The 20,058-nt window shown below is 46.2% G+C and overlaps 3 protein-coding genes across 8 annotated transcripts; 1 reads left to right on the top strand and 2 right to left on the bottom strand.

The window, feature by feature from the left end:
* Positions 1-87: 87 nt before the first annotated feature.
* LOC118311907 (cytochrome P450 3A40-like) lies at positions 88-9,021 on the top strand. Of its 4 annotated transcripts, XM_047333901.1 has the most exons (16): positions 161-224; positions 966-1,043; positions 1,500-1,614; positions 3,016-3,109; positions 3,911-3,963; positions 4,095-4,194; positions 4,549-4,662; positions 4,779-4,867; positions 5,292-5,434; positions 5,536-5,663; positions 6,157-6,226; positions 6,337-6,497; positions 6,591-6,658; positions 7,525-7,683; positions 8,205-8,367; positions 8,472-9,021. In XM_047333901.1, coding segments are annotated over exons 3-16 (1,449 nt in total). In that variant the 5' UTR covers positions 161-224; positions 966-1,043; positions 1,500-1,612; the 3' UTR covers positions 8,577-9,021. The 4 variants fall into 4 exon arrangements, with proteins under 4 accessions (XP_035491934.2, XP_047189857.1, XP_047189856.1 ...); XM_035636041.2 differs by lacking the exon at positions 1,500-1,614 and having other exon boundaries at positions 88-224; XM_047333900.1 differs by lacking the exons at positions 161-224; positions 966-1,043; positions 1,500-1,614 and adding an exon at positions 2,499-2,860.
* Positions 9,022-9,267: 246 nt separating this feature from the next.
* Positions 9,268-12,462, bottom strand: gpank1 (G patch domain and ankyrin repeats 1). 2 transcript variants are annotated; one of them, XM_035636043.2, is made up of 5 exons: positions 12,258-12,462; positions 11,337-11,912; positions 11,086-11,227; positions 10,909-10,984; positions 9,268-10,590 (listed from the first exon to the last, which is right to left on the bottom strand). In XM_035636043.2, exons 2-5 carry the CDS (start codon positions 11,817-11,819, stop codon positions 10,143-10,145), a joined length of 1,149 nt encoding a protein of 382 aa, XP_035491936.2. In that variant the 5' UTR covers positions 11,820-11,912; positions 12,258-12,462; the 3' UTR covers positions 9,268-10,142. The 2 variants fall into 2 exon arrangements, with proteins under 2 accessions (XP_035491936.2, XP_035491935.2); XM_035636042.2 differs by having other exon boundaries at positions 11,337-12,462.
* A 1,780-nt stretch (positions 12,463-14,242) lies between these two features.
* On the bottom strand, positions 14,243-19,981 carry LOC118312947 (zinc finger protein 585B-like). Of its 2 annotated transcripts, none has more exons than XM_035638044.2 (2): positions 19,741-19,981; positions 14,243-18,268 (listed from the first exon to the last, which is right to left on the bottom strand). In XM_035638044.2, exon 2 carries the CDS (start codon positions 18,241-18,243, stop codon positions 15,046-15,048), a length of 3,198 nt encoding a protein of 1,065 aa, XP_035493937.2. In that variant the 5' UTR covers positions 18,244-18,268; positions 19,741-19,981; the 3' UTR covers positions 14,243-15,045. The 2 variants fall into 2 exon arrangements, with proteins under 2 accessions (XP_035493937.2, XP_035493938.2); XM_035638045.2 differs by lacking the exon at positions 19,741-19,981 and adding an exon at positions 18,359-18,850.
* Positions 19,982-20,058: the final 77 nt, after the last annotated feature.

The following is a 20,058-nucleotide window of genomic DNA, read 5'->3' as shown; positions in this document are numbered from 1 at the left end:
ACGCAAACGCACGCGCGCGCGCACACACACACACACACACACACTCACTCACTCACACACACACACTTTACTTCTCACACACACAAGAGTTGCAACGTGAGAGTTGTCGGCCGGGGCACTCGTTCGCTCCGTGGCTGTCGGAACAACATGGAGTCCGGGACGGCGCAAGAACGGGAGCGGAGTCCTCCTGCCAACCGGACCGGTGCGGCGTTCACGAACCGCTCGTACGTACGGAACACAAACATTCCACACCAAACGACGCAGAAGAACAGGAAAAGTAGATCCTCATCAAGTAATATGCGTTTTGAAGATGATTTAAAAAAAAAATTAAACATAAAAGATGAAACACTGATGGTACGCCCGCTAAAACTTGATTCACTGCAAGTAAGATAGGCAAACAATGCAATGAAAAGATAAACTATAAACTATAATTAAAATATTTATTTGTCAAGTTAGTTAATTTTTTTAATAAAATCCTCATCTCAAACAGAAACAATGTAAAGTTATTTTACATAAAAGCAAAAGATCAATATGTAAAAACAAATACACTGAAATAAAATGAAGTAGACACAAAATAGAAGACAAGAAGAAGTTGATATATAGATAGCTTCAAAATGTAATTATGTTAAATTATTAATTGTATTTTTTGTATTATTAATTGTACATTTCTTTCTACAAGCCGTCACTCTGCATGTTGTTGTTTTTTGATAACACAGTTAATTGTTTTGTCCACAAAATTCCACATAATAGTAAAAAAAAAATGGACGTGAGACATTTTGTACATAAAGAAGAAAATCCTAGTATGTGAGATGTTGGAAACAGCAAATAGATATTTGGCTTAAAAAAGACTACACTGATAACTTCATTGTCAGAACAGTTGGCACTACATTTTCTGTCGGTCGATCAATCACTGCAGTTCCACACCGACCGTGGAACGTGTGTGTAAATATAGTCTTCTTTCGCAGGACTGTTTCCTGAACGCAGCATCTGTCGATAGGCCACAGTTTCATGTCGTCACACCAGGAAACTGGAGGCTGGGTTCAGTAAGTTGTCTCGAGATTTCTGCTGTGGTGTAATTCCGAAGTGATCATGCATTACACTCCATGATGTCTTTTGATATGAACACGCTTAAATCAGAGTATACAAGGTGCAGCGAATTCAACAATACAAGACATGCACACGTGCTGCCAAGTCTCAAAACCAATTAATAAACCATGTACAGCCTCTGAAAACAGAAACAACACTGTGTATGTATAGATTATATATTAATACGTTGTTAATTGTTGTTATTGATAAATGGTGCATGTACTTGACAGGTTTGCTGCAATGTCACATATTTCTATTGCTCTTTGTCAGTGATCTAAATGGTGACATTTCCTCGATCCCAACCCTGAGAACCTGTCTGCACTGTAGCTGGTTTGCCAACCTCTGATTTCTTTCTTTCTGTCTTTTCTTTTTTTCTTCATTTATCTCTACCCTCTGTTTATAAACATGGAAAGAACAAGGTGGATGGAAAACACGGATAATGTACCTTGTGAAGGAGCAGGAGCGCGGGAGCAGTAGATGAACAAAAAGTGAAACAAGACTGTCCCCTGGAGTCTGCTGTTGGGACATGTACGTGACATCACAGTTGCCAAGCTGCCATGAACAATAATACTACTGCACACCGCTTAATGAATTACATGCAAGAAGCTATAGAAATAATATATAGAAATAGAAACAGGTATGTAGAAACAAAAAAAGAGAGAAGCAACTGAAACAGACGATTGACTAACATAAACCGACATGTATATGTGATGTTTGTATGCAGCTTCATGTCAAAATTAGAAAAAAATTTAGTTAAAGGGTTCAGAACGTGGCACCAGCTTCAGTTTGATTGGTTGTTTTGGCAAAATGAATAAACTGGCAATGTCAACCAGGGTGGAAACCTCACGCACAGAACAGACGGCGTGCTGGATACGCTATTTGACAATTTAATTGAGTATGTTAAATGTGTACAGTCAAACTGTATTTGTTGTTGTTCAAAGTGCTGTGTCAGGTAAGTTGCTTTTGCTCTTTGACCTTTTGGCCTTTAGCCTTTGGTCGCCCCGGCCTGCAAGTCTCATCAACCTTGTTTTCAGCAAGCAAATTCTGCAGGCAGCTGCCTTCAGCAGAGAATTTCTGCTTGCAACCTGCCCAGCAATTAGCCGACAGACAATATTAGCAATTAGCAGGTAAAGTTAAACATCTTCCAGCAGCTGATGGCTCGATTTCTTTTCTCAATAGTTGGCGGAAACCAAGGTGAATTGATATTTGATTTGTGGCTAGAAATACAACTCCCGATCAATTCTAATGTTGGACCATGTATGTTGCAATTTTGCACAACACATTAAATCCCAAGCACCCTGTGAGTTGCACAGTATCAGGAAGATGTGACCGCTTGTTGTGGAGTTCCTCTGCCCCCAAGTGGCCAAAAACCAACAAGGGCATGTTTACATGAATTACCTCGGGACCGCGCCATTCCCCACTGTACGTGTCTCGTCGGGGGAAGGTGGAGTCAATCTCCGTATCCAGCGGAATGAAAGTCGTGGCTTGAGAAAGGAGCTCACGATTGGTTGAACCTGAGGAGGTAGCAAGAGTTGTAATGTGAGAATATTGAAGGCGCACGCATGTGCCTGGTGTTTTGTTGCTGAACGGGAAGAGAGAAGGGCCCGAGTCCTTGTTGAGCACAGAGCGTAGAGAGCCGCCTCCTGGAAACGCAGAGTCAGAGTTCAGTGTGAGCTGAGATCACCGCAACTTGAGAGAGAGACATGGCTTCTCTTCCTCTCTTCTCTTTGGAAACCTGGATTCTACTGATCACATTCATCTGCCTGTTTGTCGCGTAAGTTTCAGGGTAGATTTTCAGCTCCTTGTCTGAAAGTGGTCACCCCACAGAAATGTTGTGGCCGTGGGCCCGTCAAAGGAACAGTGAACGGTGTCTGATGAACAGCCTTGTGTGACTTTGAAGGCGTCTAATTCGTTAATGTCCTCGCACAGGTACGGCTCATGGACTCATGGAGTACACGAGAAGATGGGGATCCCGGGTCCCAAACCACGGATGTATCTGGGTTCCATAAACAGATTCAACAAAGTACGTACACGATTGATTTTCATCATCAGAGTCAATTTCACACTGAGCTGGTAAGGATCCAGATAAAGATATATACTTGTTGGGGGGGGGGGGGGGGGGGGGCGCTCGAGCATGAGTAGTGAGTAGGCATGTCTTCGACAGCTCCCGCAGAAATCTATGAAATTTATACATTTCGGACCTCGTAACCGTTCAAAGTCCGTCGGAAACACACACTGAGTGACCGTCCCGCCTCATGAGTGGATGAATGCCTCCCAAAACGACCAAACGACAAAGTGGGAAGACCACAACGCGGGGCCATTCGAAACCCGGGCGTCTATCGCCTCTCTACAGTCGTTCCGGAGTGTGTACGGCCAACGAATTGCTGCTATGGAGGACGGGCCAAACGAGTTCGACGAGAGACTGAGCCGCGCGGAAGCTTCCCCAAAACTCCGCTGGCTGAAGAGAACGACGCTTCGAGGGAGAAGGTGGCGCACTTGGAAAAACTGCACTGGACGGCAGAACAGACGCATCGCAGGGATATCAGAAAATGCGAAGGGCCCACGACTACTCATCGACGTAGGGTCAATGACGCCAACAATCCGTCTGCTGTCTGTGACAAGTCTGTCAGGTTGAGTTTGGGTTTGATCTGTCTTTGTCTCTCTCTTGTTGGGATTGTTTTTCTATGGTTATTTGTAAAGTAGAGAATACGATTGTTTCATATGATAATTGGACAATTTACAAATAAAGTGTTTTAAAAAAAAAAGAAGATATATATATATATATGTTAATAATTAATGACCATTGTGTAATTTCTGTTACAAGGTTTACTACATAGATGACAAGGAGTGCGCTCAGATGTATGGGAGAGTGTGGGGGTGAGTCCACGAAGCTATGAAACATGATTCCAATTTTAAGTTTTGTGAAACTGTGTGCTTGACCCTTGACCCTTTAGGCATTACACTTAACACTCCCCAAAATTGAAATATGTGTTTATGTCATTGTCCAGCACGTATGAGCTCAGGAGGCCCATGTTGGCTGTGATGGAGCCCGACATGTTGAGAAGCATCCTGGTGAAGGAGTGCTTCAACTACTTCACCAACCGGAGGGTGAGAACACGCGCACACGATTAACACGGACTGACAACGACACACACGAAAACAAAATTGTTGATCCTTCCATGAAATGCAACAGCCTACATTTGCTACTATCTCATTATATGATAACACGTCACACATTAACCATGCTAATCTTTGGTGCGATAGTGAGTGTTTTTGGCCTAACCCTGTGCCGCTGTGTCCGTGTTCATTATAACGACGGAGCCAGCACTGTGGGTCACTCAGCTCACTGATGCTCCAAGGCTCTTTGGATACACAGACGATACGTCTTATTTGTCTTCAATAAAACAACTCCCCCCCAAAAAATTAAACAGTACACGCATATGACTATTTTGCCCCCTTTAGGACCTTCGTCTGAACGGGGACCTGTACGACATAGTGTCTATTGCTGAGGACGATCAGTGGAGACGCATTCGTAACATTTTCACCCCCAATTTCACCTCTGGTCGTATTAAAGAGGTAGGAATTTGTAATCTTCCGACCCCCCCCATTCATATTTGGATGGATAGAAATTATTGAAATATTCATCGTCACCTTTACTCTACTTCTGTTTATTTTTTTTTACTCTGTTAAAGATGTTTGGCATCATGAAACATCATTCCCGCAAACTGATAGACAAGCTGCGGCCCAAGGTGGACAATAATGAAGTCGTTGAAGTAAAAAGGTGAGTGGCCGCATTCAAATAAAAAGTTACTAAGCGCTGCAGGAAACCAGACCCACTGGGAGATGTCCACATGAGTTAATGTGGTGGTGGTGGATTTAGGTAGGCAGACCTTCTTTTAATTTGGACTTTTCTTTCACCTCGGAGCTGTTTCCACCTGTTTCCAGACTGAGTGCTAAAATAAGCCAAGCTAAGCTAAGTGCTAACCATCCATTATCTGTGCCACATCCTCCTTTACGGGCTAGCGACCTGTGCAGGCTGTACCTCTCGCCCAATGTCAACGCCTGAATTTGCCCGAGCTATTGAAACCAAGAAGCCCATCATTTCATGTGCTTTCGTTCTTTCAACAACTTTTCCGTGAAATTGATCAAATCCCTTGCATTGGTTTCAACCACTCATTGACGATTGATCGATCTGTGCGTCTCAGCTTCTTTGGACCCTACGGTATGGATGTGATGGCAAGCTGTTCCATGGGCGTGGACATGGACTCGATCAACAACCCTTCACATCCCCTCCTCGCCCATGCCTCAAACTTGTTCAACATATCCATCCCCCTTTTCCTCCTCCAAGGTAACTTCACTGCTTTTCCATACCACCTTTGTTTGTTTGCATCGACTGGTTGGTATGTTTTTCGACAATTATAATCAGTTTACCCCATTTCTCCTCCTCAGGATGCTTTCCCTTCATTATTCCTCTCTTGAAGCTTTTGGGAGTCTCCCTTATCCAAAAGTCTTCGTCTACTTTCTTTAGAACGGTCGTGGAGAAGGTCAGAGCAGAACGCAATGAGAGCTCACCCCAGGTTTGGATAAAGAAACACAATGAAGGGTGAACAATATGGAGGAAATATTCTATCAGTGATATGCAGTACCTTCCATTTGTATCATATAGCAATATACTGTGCATCACGAAAGAAACATTTCCAGTAATTCAACTGAGAACACATTTATGGATAGTTGGCAAAATAATATATAATCTCAAAGTCCATTTAGTATTTGAACTTTGTTTCATATCAAGGGATTGTCGTCCACAGGTGCCAAGTTGTCATGGAAATGTCCATGTTAAAATGTAAAGTTGAAGACTAATTAGTGTTTCATTATCGTACATCCAAATCAAAAATCCAATGCTCATTTATTTGCACCATCAGACCACAGATCTCAGTGCAACAGCTCAAAACTCCACAGGTTTTTAAAATCTCCATCATCGCATCAGATACACATCACTTTATGTTGTCGTACAACACAACCATATTCACAACCCTATTAAACATGAGGGACATTTTAACCTGTTTTCAGAGAGACATCCTTCAACATCTGGTCAACTCTAAGCCAGTCGATGACTCCAGGGAAGAGAAGCAGAAAGAGGGTAATCCCACAGTCACTTAACACATTCTCTACTAACCATGAACCCCCAAGTACACAAATATACATTCAAACGAATGACGGCTCTCCTTTGATCGCCCTCACTCCTGGAAGGTCTCAATGAACATGAGATCATTTCTCAAATATCAATCTTGCTGATGGCTGGTTACGAGACAACTGCCTCTGCTCTCATGTTTCTGGCCTACAATATGGCAAGAAATCCTGAAATCATGAAACGCCTGCAAAAGGAGATAGACTCTACTTTCCCAAATAAGGTAGGAGACAAGTTCCTCCCGCATTTTAATGATTAAACAAGTTTTCAAAATCAGAATCGCGTCAAAGCAAATTGTTTTTAACAACTCCTCCAGGGTTCAGTCCAATACGAAGCCCTGATGCAGATGGAATACCTGGATGCTGTGGTCAATGAAAGTCTGAGGTAAATCTGAAAGGATACATGATGTGACATCGGGTGAAGATATTGTAACAATAACATTTAAGGTGTCCAGCCTCAAATTCAACATTTCCTTTGGTCATTACGACACTGTCCAGATTTATAACGGGTCTAAGACGATGCTAGTGTTACTGAAAATCAGACATGATAATGACTGTAGAAGAAAAGTCAGGGAAGTCCCGACGGTATTAAGTTCTGCGCCAAAGCTCACTACAGTTCGTTAATTATTGGTCATGGTAATTTAGTCGAGACCAAAACATTGTCATTCCCGTTGCCCTGCCACTGCACTTCCCTGCTAAGAACAAGAGGATGGTGAACTTCTCCAATATGGCTAGACTAAAATATTAAAAGTTAAAACAAGCGTTCAAATTTACGCCATCAGACATGGGAAAACAATAGCAATGAAAAGCATCGGAGGAGCGCCGCATACCCTGCGCACTTGTTGTATATTGGCTACTTTATATACACATAATTCACTATGTGTGTCCCGCCACAGTTTCATAATGATACAAACATTTGTTCAAACAGTATAAAAGGCCTATAGCTTTGTATTTTGCACCGTTGCTTCTTCGCAGAGCTGTGTGCAGTGCTCTTTGTCCTGCTCGCTCGCTCGCTCTCTCTCTCGCTCTCTCACAAAAACCCATTGATTGACTGACGCGGTCAGACTGATCAGCAGCAGCACCAGGAGAAATCACGCCGGTGTCCTTTAAAAAAAAAAGGGTTTCTGTCCACGGCAGGCAGACGGCATCCAGCATAAACTCGGTAGATTCCACTTTCGCTGTGCGTTTGGGTTTAATATTTAGTCTAATAAAGGCATTGATTACTTGTAAATATTGTCATTTCGTTAATAGGCTCTACCCTCCAATTGCACGGATCGATCGGGTGGCCAAAGAAACTATCAAGATCAAAGATATCACAATCCTGAAGGACATGGTTGTTCTGGTTCCAGTCTACGCTCTGCACCATGACCCCGAGCTGTGGCCAGAGCCAGAAGAGTTCAAACCCGAGAGGTAGCTGCTCCAGTGGTCACGTTTGCAATGTCAATGCTAACACAAGGATACGTGCAAACTGAACAAATTTTTTTTATGGTTACCCAAAAGCCAAAAATCATGACTTACTCATGATAAATGCAGCTGATCATTTTTTGGGGAATCTTCTCTTTTGAGATTTCTTCAGGGAATCACCATTAATATGGACAGATAATGTTGGGAGACAGAGACAGAGGCCTACAATGTTGGAAATTACGATTCTCTGTCATTTGCAATCACCGACTACAGTGGCCTTATAATGAGTAGATTAAAGATCAAAGTGAAGTCATTTTGGATTTTTGAAAGAATAATTTATCCTTACACCAAATTATATTTGAGAGATTAAGACCATGGTAAATACATGTTTCAAATGGTATGAGTCATTTGTATAATGATTCCTACATATCTTAAACATTGTAGAATAGAATTCATTTTTTTAAATTTTAATTCATGCCAGAATGTTTAACTTCCATTGTATTTGCTGCTGTCTGCTTGTTTTCTAGATTTAGTAAAGAGAACAAGCAGAGCATCACCCCGTACACTTACCTGCCGTTCGGTGTCGGACCGAGGAACTGTCTGGGGATGCGATTTGCTCTGGTGATCCTTAAACTGGGTTTGGTGGAAGTTTTGCAGAACTACAGCTTCTCAATCTGCGAAGAGACAGAGGTCATTTGTATTCCTTTTTTTGCACAATATGACACTTAACAATTAATATTTGCACGAAGAGACAGCAAGAAGTTCCCGATTAAGTGAATTTGCCGATTCCACAGATCCCTTTGCAGATGAGTCCTTCAGGCCTCCTCGGACCACTAAGACCGATCAAACTAAAGCTGGTGACGCGTTCCATCGCCTCGGAAAATGTGGAGTGCAACTAGGGAGGAAGGATTTGTCCCTCGAGATTGAACTAACCTCCCAATTTCTTAATTTACTGACAATGCTACATGAATTGTTTTTAATTTCTATCAGACGTGATCTGATCTGAAACACGCATAATGACGGTCAATCATGTTGATCTATGGAGAAAAGTTAGACTTTATGTTTGCATAATGTCCATGGATTGTGGCTAGATAGTTTTGAATATCAAAACATTAATTAATAATCTTTTTTTATGGTAACGATCCAATTATGTTATCTTCCAAATTTAGTGATGATTGGATAGAACAGGTGGTTGCCTGATGTGTCCAGGTGCAGATACATAATGCCAATATTAAGTTGTTGCCAACAAATTAGACAGAAAATCGCTGATCTAAAATGAAGATTTACTTAAGACAAATGTATTAATCACTTAAATAAATAAATAAATCAAAATAAGCAAGCTAACATGCTCTTTTACCCTCTATGTGATACCTCTCGCTTTACCATAGTGTCTTATTGGAACTTATGTTTTTTTTATATATATTTCATTGTCCAACTAATCTCCTTTATGGGGGAGCAAATCAACATCTGTATGGAACAGAACGGCAATGGGCAAATAATATTTATTGTTGAACTCAGTAGATTAAGGGTTATTTTTATGTATGAGCAGACAAAGCTCTGGTAGACAAACGCTTCAGGGGACTAGTCCAGTACTTTTTCGAGCTTTAATGACCACGGACTTTGAAATTGAAACAACCTGCCCGAGTTTAAAGTCTCACCAGTTGAAAAGGAACCAAGAGCTGAAACAAAGTTCACCGCAGGTCTGTGTAGTTGCACAACATGTTGCACATCTGAAACCTGGAAAAATAGTCTTGACTACAGTCACTCAAGAGTTATTAGGCACAAGTTGATAATCTGAGCCAAACTGTTTGACTTATTTTGGACAAATCACTGAGTGCTACATCTATGTCAATAATGTTTTCATTTTATTTAACCAGTGCTCTGTGATCGTTTGAAACAGCGTCTGTGGGTCAAAAGGGAAACACGCCATATGTAGTGATAAAGAGTCAACACAATGACACATTTAGTGATTACACAACCTGCTGGCAGAGGAACAACTGACAGACACAGTATCAGCTTTGAGGTAGAGTAAAGGTATTTATGTTATGCTCCATAAGAAAACAACTTCCTGCAGCTTTACAAACATTGTCACGGTTGTAAAATTTAAATCATGAATCTGTGACCAGTCATTTCAGTCCTCAGAAGCAGCAGCAGAGTGAGCGCTCCTTGCTCCGACGCTGTTCTCCAGGGTAAAAAAATGTAATTCCACGACATCGATTCGTCCTTTGCGTCGATACAGTCTCTGGCTTTTTGTCTGACAATCTGGTGTCTGCAGAAAAAAACGTGCTGCTTATTTATGGTCCGTCATTAGCGTTGTTAGCAAATGTTACCTTGGAGTGATACCGTGGCTTGTTGTCAACATCCATATCACCCTGAATGTCCTGTAGAATCCTGTTCAAACATCTGCCAGTTCAATAAAACGTTGCTTGATAGTCTATAAGGAAAAAAATAAGGATTTGGGAAAATCACTGTAGATAAAAAGAGTTACGAAAATCTATTTCCCAGCTCTTATCCTTTTGCTCCTGTCTCCTACTTTCTTCATTCCTCTTCCCTCTTCCTCCCCTCTCCTCTCTATACGTGGATGGTAGTTTTACGGCATCGCGATCCCGGGCTTGGAAGTGCGTAACTTTGGCTCTTTTCATCTGGCCATACCCCAGACCCTGCTGGTCTCTCTTCAGCACCGTAGGAACGGGCCGCTGCGGCCCCTCTCCCTCCGGCCCCAGCCCCGTCCCTGGTGTCCAGCCACAGCGAACCATCATCTTGTAGCTGTTGCTGGAGGCGGGCAGACAGTAGTAGGGGGTGGGCGGAGGATGATGCAGACTGAACTGATGCAGGGTGGAGGAGAGATGTGAGGACAGGGTGCTGCTGCTGTACGTGGTGCGACACACATCGCACCACTGAGCCCGGGAGCCACTGCGCAGACAAACACATATTAAAGGAGCGGGTTAACTGTTTTTGTAAGTCTGCCTCAAAACAATAGTCATGTGCCAACATGTACTTTTAATGTAGTTTTTGCTTGCCACAATGATTTCCCTCTTGATCAATGCTGGCCATTAAAAGAGCCAGGATACTGTTGAAACCCTTCATGAGAGGTGTTTACAATCATTTCGGAGGTTGTGGTTTGTGACGCTGCTGGACTGAATTGTCTTACACGGAGAGATTACTCCATTTCATCTGATATTGGTATTTTCTTTTGTTCAATTTTGATTATATCACCAAGTGTGTGCTAACCTGCCGTCAGATGTTGTGTCTCTCTGCGCACTTCCCCCAAAGCTCTCCAACTCTTCCAGCACGTCACTGTGGCCCGCTGAAGAAGAAAGAAAAACAATTGAACATAGATGAGTTCAATATCGCCATGAAGACAAAGAAGACAAATATGAAAGTAAGAGAATAGCTGCATGGTTATACCTTCCAGCGCCAGGTCTTTGGCGTCCCTGCCCCGTGTGTCCACCACTCCGACCCAGGCCGCTCCGCGCTGCAGCAGCAGCCTCACCGCGGCCCGTCGTCCAGACCAGCTCGCGCACATCACAGCCGTCCAGAAGAAAGTATCCTGCAGGGGGAGGAGAGAAACAAACTCTTTTGAGTGAATTCAAAATCGCATACGTTATTTACGAAATGTCGCAATAAAGGACCACTGAGCTGCGAGTATCATATCGCACCTGGAAGTTTATGTCAACCTCCCTCGAGAGCAACTCTTTGAGGCCAGAGGTGTCCCCCTCGTGGGCACAGCGCAGAAACCGGAGCCCCTGGAGCTCCGCGGATCTTTCCGAGTTGCCCGTCTCCCTCGCCGCCGCCGCCGCCGTCTCTCTCCTTTGGGCGTCTTCGCTTCCCCGACCGGTCTCTCGTTCCACTGCTGCACTGGATCGACGCTGCTGCTGGACCTCTGCCGCCTCGACTCTCCTCCTGTGCCTCCTATTGGACGCTCTGTCCTTCTGCGTATGTCCGTGCTCGTAGTCCTTTCTCCGTGACGCTCTCTTTGGCCCGTCTCGTCCTCTTTCATCACAATCTCTCATCACATTTTCGTAGAACCTTCTGGCCTCTTCGCCGCTCAGCACGCTGCCTGTTCTCGAGCTGGACTGTCCTTTTGCGTCGGTGCTGAAAAAGTCCTGCCCACTGGCAGGAGTGAAGCCGTGAGCAGCCATTGGGAGTTGGTCGAAGTGTTAATTAAGTTCACTGATGTTTCATTATAGTCGGTCCAAGTGAGAAAGATGTAATGCTTCAGCTATGGCAGCATCCTACAGTGTTGAATATCAGATTTTTAGGGGGCTGGTGATACGTGTAGTGAGTGAACTTGCACAACATCAATGTCTTACATCTTTTGAGCCACAGGAATGTTTAATAACAAAGTAGCTAGCAAGATTAAGGAACAAGCTAGCTGGTTTTTAATATTTCGTGGAGCAGATTTTCCGTCTCGATGACGCTGAAACAATTTCCCACTTTGTATTTAACCAAATACACTTAACATCCATCTACCTGAATATATATATATATATATTTTAAAAAGCTGACAGTCAGAATTTGCAGTCACGAAAATCCAGTTAGCCTAGGTTAGCATTAGCATTAGCTTCTTAGACACGTACTCGGTTGATGCTTTGAGGTGACCTACTGTTCCGGTTCGTCAACACTACCCAAGTCGCATTAAGCCATTATCCCGTGTGAATTTGTGATGAAGACGGTAAACTAAGAATCATCCCGACCAGCTTTCTTCAAAGACGTGATCGTTACCGACGGCGCTAACGCTACTGTCGTCCTCCGCTTGTAAACAGGAAACGCTGCGTAACGTTACGCGACTACAGACGAGTGCGGTGCTGCCCCCTGTCGGACTGGGGTGTCACCCACCTCCATTATCATGTAGGCAGCTGGAAGTTGATCGATTAACTGATTAATAATCGATTATTAAATTAACCGCCAACTATTTTGATATTCGATTAATCGGTTCAAGTAGTTTTTATGGGAAAAAAATTGTCCAAATTCTCTGTTTCAGCTTCTTAAATGTGAATATTTTCATGTAATGTTTTCTTTGCTCCTCTATGACAGTAAAACTAAATATATTTGGAGTGTGCTGAAAACAAAACACCATGTTGGAGTTTGGGGAAACACGATCTTAATTTCTTCACAATTTTAGGACAATTTATGGACCAAACCACTGATCAATTATGAAAATAAGTTCCATCTCAACACGGAACAAATTTTTATGTCTTTGTATAATGTTGGGGCAGTTAACTTGCCACACAATTCAAGATCCTAATGTTTTATATTCAAAATCTCAAACTGTGAAGTAAAAGATCATGTCATGAGGAAGTGTTGGGTCTCACATGTGAGGAGCTCCCCCCCCCCCATTACTTTTGAGTCAAAGCTCAATATTTACCATTCACAAACTTTGTTAAAAAAAACCAACCCTCTTACATTTACAAGTAGAGTGAATAATAGTTTTATTATTATGGCACTTTTCTAGACACAGATAAAAAAAATGAAGTTTGGTGGTTAGATATAAAAAAAAATGAAAAGAAACAAATATAATATCAAGACAATACATACCAATAGAAACAGGACAAAAATAGAAGAACAAATCCAGATCTCTGAACTCTTTAGTGATGCTGTCCCAGAGCTGATTCAGCTGCATTCTGCAGGAAGATCCACCAAACAATCCTGTTCTTATTATCATTTCTGTGACTGTGATTGTATCCAGATTGTTTCCACCTTGACGGCAATAGTGAGAGTGAGAAATGTGTTTATGTCTAAAGCTGTTTCAGACATGAAATCCGGAAAATTGCGCCCGGACATTCTCCAGAGTTTGCCATTCACATATTAATAATGCAGCGGGAGATTGTCCAGTCGTTGAAGAATTTCAACGACACCACGATAAGTCCGCTGCAGAAAGGAGCTGTTTTTGTTAACAAACATCAACGCGACCACTCGCTCGCTGCGAGTCTTCTGGAGATTCTCCTGCTGTATTCTCACATGGGCTCACTCGGACATTCTCCTGTAGGGCTGCAACTGTCGATTATTTTTAGTAATCGATTAATCTGTCGATTATTTTCTCGATTAATCGTTTTTTTTCGGTCCATAAAATGGTGAAAAATGTCGACCGTGTTTCCCAAAATCCCGAGATGATGTTTTTTTTTATTCACATTTAAGAAGCTGAAATCAGAGAATTTTGACCATTTTCTTTTCTTCCCATAAAAACTACTTGAACAGATTAATCAAATATCAAAATAGATGGCGATTAATTTAGTAGTAGATTACTAATCAATTAATTGATAAACTGTTGCAGCCCCATTCTCCCGAGACTCCGGGGAATGTGCGGAGGAACATCTGTGGACATTTGCGTTCTCACATGGGCCTGCCCTACGGCCAAATTTCAGGAAAATGTCCGGACTTAAGTGCGTGTCTGAAAGCAGCTTTGGTAAGATCAGGATGCTTGAAAGAGAAAGTGCTGCAGGGGAAGAACGCCCACATCACAGGGGCTAGGGAGCGACGAGCTACAAGGACTAAACCCTCGTGCAGAGCTTCAGTATTTAACAGTGCTGCAATCTGCATGTGACTATGGGAGTAACCCGGAGAGAAAACCACCCAGACACTGGGAGAACATGCAAACTCCTTACAGAGACCTTTTCAGGAAGGCTTTCTCGAAACCTGGATTCGAGCCAGGAACCTTCTTGCTGTGAGGGCGACAGTGCTAACCACCGCGCCTCCAGTGCATTGGTGAGAGTGACGTAGTGATACCGGAGAGAGTCCAGCGGAGACGATCTGCCTGCCTGTTAACACTTGAAGCTGCGAAAAGAAAAAGCACAAGGACAGAATTGCATGTTCTTTGGCCACTGTGTCAATTAAAAAGGGCAGTGAGCGATTCTGGAGAAAGGTTGTTTATCTCTTTGTTGTTGTTTGTGATTTTACCGCTCTGGCCGGGCCACGGTCCTCGGGGTGGGAGTCCGACGCACTGACCACGAGGCCAAAATCTCAGAGTTGCGGCACCAGCGCGTCTCTTAAGGTGTCGACGAGTGACGTTTACAAAATGCGCTCGCGGTGTTGTTTTTTTTTCTCTCACCGTTTTTGATTCACGGAGCCTCGACTGAGTTTTATTTTACAAAACGTGTATTGCTTTAGAATCGCTTACTGCCCCTTTAATCAAAAACATTTGCCAGCAACACAATCCAAATGCAAATGCCATCATATCAAAAAATTAATCACAGAACCCCGTCAGTTACAACAACCTGGTGTTCATGGCAGCTTAAATTGACCCAAATAAGGCTTCTTAACATATTATCTTCTCAAATAATATCTTGATGACACCCGCCCACAGAAACATGCAAAACCACAGGTACGACCGTTCGATACCAAAGCGTCACTGGAGCTGTGTGTTATCATCTAGTGGTATTTGCTGATGTGTCTGTTTCTGTCCCCGGTCTGTGTGAATGTCTGTCCACAGTGGGGGCAGGAGTACGGCCTCTCCCCCGTGTGTATCCGCATGTGAACGTTCAGTTTGTCTTTGCTGATGAAGCGCTTGTTGCAGCAGGTGCACGTGTACGGCTTGTCCCCCGTGTGATAGCGCTGGTGCATCCTCAGCTCCGTCATGCGCCCGTAAGTCCTGCCGCACTCGGGACACTCGTAGCTGGGCCGCACCTCCATGTGCTGCCGGCCGTGCAGCCGCAGCCCGCTGGACGACCGGAAGCTCTTGCTGCACTGCGAACACTGGAAGGGTTTCTCCCCGGTGTGGATGTGGACGTGCAGCTTGAGGCTGGCGGCGGACGGGAAGCCGTTGCCGCAGACGGAGCAGAGGTGGGGTCTCTCCCCCGTGTGGATGCTCAGGTGCTTCTCCAGCTTCTTCTTGTTCAGGAACGTCCTGCCGCACACGGGGCAGTTGGACGGCTGCTCGCCCTCGTGCTCGCTCATGTGGTCCGTCAGCTCCAGCAGCGTGCAGAACGCCTGATCGCACCGCGTGCACGAGTACGGCCGCTCCCGCTTGAATTTCCTGTGCTTGAGACAATGCTGCTCCAGATCCTCCTTCACCTCGAAGGTCTCGATGCAGCAGGAGCACTGGTGCGGCCGTTCTTCTGTGTGAGTCCGCAGGTGGTATTTCAAAGCCGTCAGCTGCAGAAAGACGCCGTCGCAGTGCGGACACCTGGATTCCCGCCGATTGTGGACCAGTATGTGCCTCTTGTAGTGAGACAGCTTGATGAAACGCTTTCGGCACAGCGAACAGTAGTACTGTTCGCTCTGGTGACCCTGCTCGTGCTTCTTCAGCGCGTACTCGACCTTGAACTTCCTCTCGCAGGTGCTGCAGGCGTAGGACTTTTCGTGAACCTCCATGTGCGTCTCCAGGTCTTCTGGACTGTTAAAGGTTTCGTTGCATTTCGGACAAGTGCCGTTGCTTTCTTTCACGTGCATCTCCATGTGTTTGTTGAGGTCCTCTGGGAAGGCGAAGTTCTTCTGACAATCGGGGCACGTGAAGCACTCGCTGTTGGCCTCTTTGCGGTGGGTCATGATGTGCCTCTTCAGATGGTACAGCCGGCCGAACACTTTGCCGCAGTCGCCGCAGACGAGGCTCCGAGGACTGGACTGGACCTTCTTGTGTAACTTGAGGTGACTCACCAGTGCGGCTTTCTCCTTGAACTGTTTGTCACACGCCAGACATTTCAGGCCTTCCGACGCGTGGGACTTCTTGTGAGTTTTCAGTTCCAGCCAGCTGCTTGAGCATTTCCCACATTTAGTGCAGATGTATTTGCCCAGGTCGTGCTGGGTCCTCAGGTGCCGGGTCATGTGGTAGGACTGGCTGAAGGTCAGAGAGCAGACCGGGCAGGTGAAGGGTTTTTCTTTTGTGTGCGTCCTCATGTGTCGGGCGAGTTTGTTCGGCCCTCTGAAGCGCCGGCCGACGCAGATGGGACAAAAGTGACCTTTCGTTTTGGTCTTAGCGTCGACTTTCTCCTTCTTGCCGCCTCCGTCTTGAGATTTCGCGACAGAGCTCTCGTCCGTCTTACCAGCAGAGTCACACCCTTCGTCCTGAGTATCGCCATTACCAGAGTCTGCATCGTTCTCAGCAGCGTCGTCGCTGCAATCGCCGTCCTTGTTTCGGTTCTTCTCACTCGAGTCACTTATCGCCTGGTTCTCCACCTCGCCGCTTTGCTGCAGACCTTGTCCCTCCGTCTCTGTCGGCCGGTTTTTACTGTGTGACAACATGTGGGCGAGGAACGCGCCCTTGTTGGTGAACTTCTCCTCGCAATCGGGACACGAGAGGATTTGCAACGTGTGCGTCCTCTTGTGCCTCTTCAGCTCCGCGAAGCTTCCCAAACTTTTGCCGCACGTGGGGCAGACGTGCTGGCCCGCCCCGTGCTGGTTCCTCAGGTGTCGGGTCATGTGGTACGACTGGCTGAATTTCACCGCGCAGACGGGGCAGCTGAACGGTTTCTCCTGCGTGTGCGTCCTCATGTGCCTGGCGAGCTTGTTTGTATCTCTGAAGCGCCTGCCGACGCAGATTGGACAGTAGGGGCCTTTTAGTTTGGACGAAGAAACGGCAAAGTCATCATCATCATCGCCATCATCATCATCATCATCATCATCACCATCACAAGCCTCGTCGCATCCTTCCTCCTCCACCTTCTGTGATGATGATGAAGAGGCTTTCATATCGTTATCGCAGTCATCTCTGGTTTCACCACAAGCCTGGCGAGTCTCAGCGGCGCTCTTACACTTCTCTTCATCCTCACCAGTGTAATACAGCGCACCCTTGCTGTAAAAGTAGTTGTCTTTGGATCTCAACGGTATTTGTTTTGTTTTAATCGAGCGCGGTTTTGCTTTAGTCCGTTTCTCGCCGCGCCGCGGTCGCCCTCTTTTGGCCTTTCTTTGCACAGGCGGGTCCAAGTCATCTCCAATGTCCACACTGACCTCGTGAAAGCCAAACAGCTCAGATTCATGTAAAGCAGATTCCAGCTCTTTGCCGATAACCAACGCCGCAGCCAAGGTCAGAGTTTCCCTCTCCAACAGAAGCCTCTCTTTGAGTTGTGGGCAGCTGGTTCTCTCAATCAGCTGATTCAAGATAAGTTTGTCTTGTACGTCGTCTCCACAGTTGCAAGGCCTCAGCAGTCCTTCTAACGCGCACGCAAACTGATCCACGGTCTCTCCGGGCATCTGAGCCCTCTGAAGGAATTTGAGGCGGTGCGTCTGAGAGGCGCGGTCGGAGTCAAAGTGACCCGTCAGCACCGAGACGGCCGCCGCGTACGTGGTTTCGCCCGGGATCAGTGTCGAGAAGACGCGCTGCCCCTCTGGACCGAGGCAGTTCTGCAGGAGCGCACACCGGCTGGAGTCGGCCAGCACGTTTTCGCCGAGCGCGTCGAGGTAGTGCTCGAAGGATTTGAGCCACTTGTGCCAAAACATGGTCGGCTCACCGGGCACGGGTAAGAAGGGCGGCGGCGGGGACAGGATGATCAGCAGTGGCTCCGGGAGCTGCTCCAGTAGCGCCTCGTCTACCGCTGCCGTCACATCAGCCATCGTTGGAGTGTTTCTCTTCACTATTTCTCCTTTGACTCGGGATTGAACCGTCACCCGATTCGGTCCGTGCTGACGGTTCATCCCACTCGGGTTCAGTCCAGGAAATCTGTGGGAGAAACGAACAGAATTAGTCCCAGGCTCACTTCTCTGTCACACACATGTAAGACTAAGAGATCACAAAATAAGAGCTACTCACTACTGCACTTCCATAAAAATGGGGGAACTGCATGAGACGGATGCACGATGGGGTGAGATAACATGACTTTCAGTCCCCAGTATGAGTCAAGGTCCAAAAAAACACCGGTCCTACATTCCCTGTGAAGCCACTCACGTGGATCCTCTTGTTTGACCCTCGCTGCCTGGTGATCCACTGTTTCTTTTTCAAGCTCCAAACCTTCAGATAGTGACGCACAGCAGTGTTCACAAGCTACTTTCACCCCGTGGCGTTGACATTTTGAATGTTTCTCCACAGGGAGAACAACGAGTCCTGCCACGGACGGTCTGCACCTCAACATGGCGGAGTCAGTCTGGGATCGTTACGAAGAGTCAGGGACACAAACTAAATACACAGAACGTGGAAAGTCCCTCCGACCTGCAGAGAGAAGACCGCAGGTGTACTCTGAAGAACTGGTGCCGGTTTCAAAAAAGGGCAAAGCCGAGTTTTGATTTGATTTGACAGTCGCATCGATTACAAGTTCAAAATTCGCCTGTGTGTGTGTGTGTGTGTGTGTGTGTGTGTGTGTGTGTGTGTGTGTGTGTGTGTGACTGAGGGACAGGCTCAATTTTTTCTGAGATTAACCAGTTAAACCTTCAGAGACTGGCGCCCTGGTCAGGGGCCTTCATGGGGCCCCTGTGTTGTCGATTTTTAAGGGTCCCTCGTCACTGCCAAATAAAAACAGCAGTCTCCTGTGTGGTCGCTGTAAACGACACGCGGCAGAGGGATGTGTGTACGGTCTCTGTCTCCTACACCCCGTCCCCTCCGGCACAGCTGACAGGGACAGACACGGATGACAGCAGGAAACAAATGAGTTTGATTCTGAGCATCAGGCGATGATCGAGGAGGAGGAAGAGGAGGAGGAGGAAGAGGAGGAGGAGGAGGAGGAGGAGGGAGGAGAGGAGGAAGAAGAGGAGGAGGGAGGAGGAGGAAGAGGAAGAAGAGGAGGACGGGGCGGAGGAGGAGGAGGGGGAAGGAGAGGAAGAAGAGGAGGACGAGGCGGAGGAGGAGGAAGAGGAGAAAGAAGAGGAGGAGGAGAAGGGAGGAAGAAGAGGAGGACGAGGAGGAAGAAGAAGAGGGCGAGGAGGAGGAGGTGGAAGAAGAAGAAGAGGAGGACGAGGAGGAGGATGAGGCGGAAGAGGACGAGGAGGAGGAGGAAGAAGAAGAGGAGGAGGAGGAGGAGAAGGAGGAGAGGAGGAGGAAGAAGAAGAGGAGGAGGAGGAAGAGGAGGGAGGAGGAGGAAGAAGAAGAGGAGGAGGAGGAAGAGGAAGAAGAAGAGAAGAAGAAGAGGAGGAGGAGGAAGAGGAGGAGGAAGAAGAAGAGGAGGAGGAGGAGGAGGAAGAGGAGAGAGTTAAAGAACTCACCTAACCGAACTGGGTCACACGTCCCGCAGTGCGCAGCGACACGGAGGCAGAGCGGTGAGGCGGCTGCTCCGAGTCCGAGTCCGAGTCCGCGGAGGAGGAGGAGGAGGAGCTCGCTGCGGCGACACGGTCCGACGGTCCTGTTCGCTGCTGTTGTCACATCACACCGACACTTTTAAGACGAGGAGCACAAACACGAAGCGGAAAAACACACATCGGCCATGCTAACAGTCCTTCTACCGGACACCACAGGCTCTCACCCGCGCGTCGTGTTGCACCGCCCACAGCGCCCCCTGCCGGCCGGGAGACACACGGCAGCGA

This window comes from Scophthalmus maximus, chromosome 8 (assembly GCF_022379125.1).
Source record: "Scophthalmus maximus strain ysfricsl-2021 chromosome 8, ASM2237912v1, whole genome shotgun sequence".
NCBI classification, from domain to species: Eukaryota; Metazoa; Chordata; class Actinopteri; order Pleuronectiformes; family Scophthalmidae; genus Scophthalmus; species Scophthalmus maximus.
Note: the sequence above shows the minus strand (reverse complement) of the source record. Positions and strands in the feature narration are given on the sequence as shown.